The sequence below is a fragment of the Cyprinodon variegatus genome, unplaced genomic scaffold (genome assembly GCF_000732505.1).
Source record: "Cyprinodon variegatus isolate N-32 unplaced genomic scaffold, C_variegatus-1.0 Scaffold780, whole genome shotgun sequence".
Lineage (NCBI taxonomy): Eukaryota > Metazoa > Chordata > Actinopteri > Cyprinodontiformes > Cyprinodontidae > Cyprinodon > Cyprinodon variegatus.
This window is the reverse complement of record NW_015151233.1, coordinates 137,035-140,253: the sequence shown is the minus strand read 5'-3', so window position 1 is coordinate 140,253 and position 3,219 is coordinate 137,035. Positions and strand designations below refer to the sequence as shown.

Genomic DNA, 3,219 nt, shown 5'->3' with positions numbered 1-3,219 from the left:
TAAATAAACAGTCTAACCTACGGTATAATAAAAAAGATGATAAGCAGTATTTAGTTCATTTGTGTTTATTGAAAATGTAAGGGGGACCAAATGTTTCTGAAATTATCTTCAATACTTACCAGTAATTGAAAGACTGTTTTAGCTTTTTTTTAACCTAATATTATTATACAAGGACATTTTATTAACAATAGTAAGCCAGATCAAAAAAGAAAAACATATCACACAGCAACAGATTACATTTAACATGCTAACAAATACTTTTAACTTTAAAAGCAAATCAAATTCTCTATAGCAAATATGACTTTTACAGTAATATCCATACATTTAGAATTTACTTTCAAAATAAAATTAATAGGTATGAATGAACGTTCAGGACACTTTAGGCAATCAATTGCGGTAAACTGAGGTAAAAAACAGATCATCACTTGACTTAAACTTGTTAAATAATGATTCAGTTTTTTAACAACTGCACAAACTTTCTGCTGCTTTTTAGAAAAGCATAGAAGTAAACACTTAAGAGATTATTTTACTTTAGCTTTTATATTAGCTATGTATACAGGTCAATGTTGTCCATCTATGTTGACTTTCGAGTGTTGAAGGTTGCAGATGTAATAATGATGCCGAACCCTGTAGAAGATCTGTTCTAGGAAGGACTGCGTGGAACCAGGTGTGATGTAGCCATTCGTGACAGCGATGCAGTGGAAACCCAGACGTTTGTAGAGCTTATGTGTTGCAGGTGTGTAGGATGTGGTCCCAAGGACAACAGAGGAGTAGCTGTGAGAGGCAGCAAAATGAAGCACTTTCTGTCCCAGCATAACACCAATTCCACATCGCCGGTATCTCCGGTCAACACACATCCTCCGAAGCTCCACAGTTTTATCTGAAAGGTAAAATGCCGCAACAGCACCCACAACTTTACCCTCCAGCTCTGCTACCCAAATATGAGAGCCTGAAGGAGAAGGAGCAGAGAGTACATATTTAGAAATAAAATTATATAAAAGTTATATATAGTTGTGTTTGACTTTCTAGCAAAATTGTAATTACATTTTGTCAATATGGAGTTGAATTTTAAAGAAACATGAGGGTTTACGAGTTTTTGCAAGTTAAATCGGAACAAAAACTAATTGAGAACGGCTGGTGAGACTGTTTTTAAAATCTGTTTGAAACTATGTTCCTTGATAAGAATTGAGAAAAATTCCTTTTTTACATGTTTAAAGCTGACAAAGGCTTACCCAAAAAGACTGACAGCCACAATATCAGTAAACATGGGCTTTATAAAATATTGACAGTAAATAACATAAACAAATAATAACAATAATAAATGACAGTTCCTCTTTTCAGATTTAACTACAAAAATAGTTGTAAACCATTTTCTTTTATTTCATAGTTGTGCACCACTCTGTATTGGTCCTTTACACAAAATCCTGATAAAACAAATGGTATCAGTTTATTTAGAGTCATTTGAAGGCGGAACCAGTTATATCAAATCATACAGAGTGATTGGTTCAAAGCCTTCTGTTGAAGGGAACCCAGCTAATAGCATCAGAATTGACTTCCAGAGTTAACCCCCGATTAATTAAAGTTAATGATTCATTGAAATTTCTGGTCAGAAGATGGAAGGACATAAAACATTTAAGTGAAATGAATTGTTTTGGTGTAGTTAACTGTTTTTTATGTAGTAATTCTTCTATCAAAGCATTTCTACATTATAATATTTAGCTTAGATTTGATTACACAGCCGTAAAAAGACTTCAAATAAACATAAAAATGGAGGTATGTCAGGATTTTTTTTTAAAGCATTCAAATCAGCCCTATTAAGCCAGAAAGAAACAATAAAAAAGCAGTTTGGAAATAATACAGGATATGATTAATGATATGGTTTGCTTAAGTAACTAAAGTAGAACTCCACAGAAAAATCTCACAGAAGGCTTTCACTCTAATGTGCAGGCTGTTAATTACTGTACTTGATCTAAGCACTAGTCATGGAAGAATGATAATTAGATATGGTTTAATAAAACAGTTTCGTACCTGGTGTTTTCATGTAATGACCCTCAATGTCTCCCATATCTGAGCTCATAGCTTGGCGTAGGTAACCATGGATCACACATCTACTGTAGAAGTAGCGCAAACACACCACAATGGCTGGGAGGAGTCCTATCAGCCAGGAACATTTTGTGGTGGCAAAACACACAACTGCCAAAGGAAAGATAATGGTATGTAGTAGATAATTTAAAAAACATAATGTGAAAGAACAAAAAAATATTCATAAAATAGGAAAAAAAATACTATACTTGGCATGTATGAAAAAGAAACTAGAAAATGTATTTTTTTCTAATTAAGAAAATGATACAGGTGAATAACAAAAAATTTTGTTTTTTTAAAGAAGGATAAAACTACAATCCTCGAGTGTGTTTTACCAGTTATTGCTGTGTAAAGCAGAAGAATCTCAGGGTGATGCCTCAAACCTCTGAAAGCAGTGTCTGGTACCATCTCCATCAAGCCTTCATAAAAAATCCGCTGCACCTCTGGTTTATCTTTCAGCTGAAATTCACGAACCACTAAACTTTGACCATTTTGATCTTTTAACCCTTTCTTAGCTAGATCTGCCATTTCTGCTTGGAGATGTGAGCCTCAGCTCAGTTCAGGATGCAGTGATAGCAGCTCATATTGCAAGCTGCTGTTGGCTTTCAGGAAAAAAAAAGATTTGTTTCAAAATTTTAAATGTAACGTCTCTTGGTTGTGTGTTGCTGTCAGAACTGTGCTGCTGTTATAAGTGCTTATCAGTTTTGACAGATAACAAGCCTGAAGTTGTCTTGAGGCCCCCCATAGCAAAATCTACAACTGCCAGTTGCTCCAGAGCCTTTCATCCTCGTAAATACAATATTTTAAAAAATGCTCCCCTTGGAATGTGTTGCCCGGACAGCAGAACATGCAGGATGGGAGATGCAAGGTTCTAAGGAGGAGACCATGAGCCCTTAGTTTGCCTAAAGATTCTTGCTTCTTCTAAATTGGACAATTTGTAGATCCTGCCTTCTGTTCCTAGCTAAAATGTCCTTACCTTTTGTGGGATCAACAGTAAGAACACTATCCAGGGAAGGAAAAGGTGCCCTGAACTGCTGCCCTGAATCCAGATAGACTTCTGCCTTAAGCTCGTAATTATGTGAAGGACATGCACATACAGTAGATGATGCTTGTCAAATTGTGAATACAGAACTAAGC

At 35.3% G+C, this 3,219-nt stretch overlaps 1 protein-coding gene across 1 annotated transcript; it reads right to left on the bottom strand.

The window, feature by feature from the left end:
• Nucleotides 1–252: 252 nt before the first annotated feature.
• Nucleotides 253–2,722, bottom strand: LOC107098478 (N-acetylaspartate synthetase-like). Its single transcript, XM_015396193.1, has 3 exons — nucleotides 2,418–2,722; nucleotides 2,029–2,193; nucleotides 253–949 (listed from the first exon to the last, which is right to left on the bottom strand). Exons 1-3 carry the CDS (start codon nucleotides 2,608–2,610, stop codon nucleotides 561–563), a joined length of 747 nt encoding a protein of 248 aa, XP_015251679.1. The 5' UTR covers nucleotides 2,611–2,722; the 3' UTR covers nucleotides 253–560.
• Between the last annotated feature and the right edge of the window lie 497 nt (nucleotides 2,723–3,219).

Coding starts and splice junctions, on each gene's coding strand:
- LOC107098478 (XM_015396193.1), bottom strand. CDS start 2,610: ATGGCAGATCTAGCTAAGAAAGGGTTAAAAGATCAAAATGGTCAAAGT. Junction 2,194..2,417: donor GCTTTACACAGCAATAACTG/GTAAAACACACT, acceptor TTCCTTTGGCAG/TTGTGTGTTTTGCCACCACA. Junction 950..2,028: donor TCATTACATGAAAACACCAG/GTACGAAACTGT, acceptor CTTCTCCTTCAG/GCTCTCATATTTGGGTAGCA.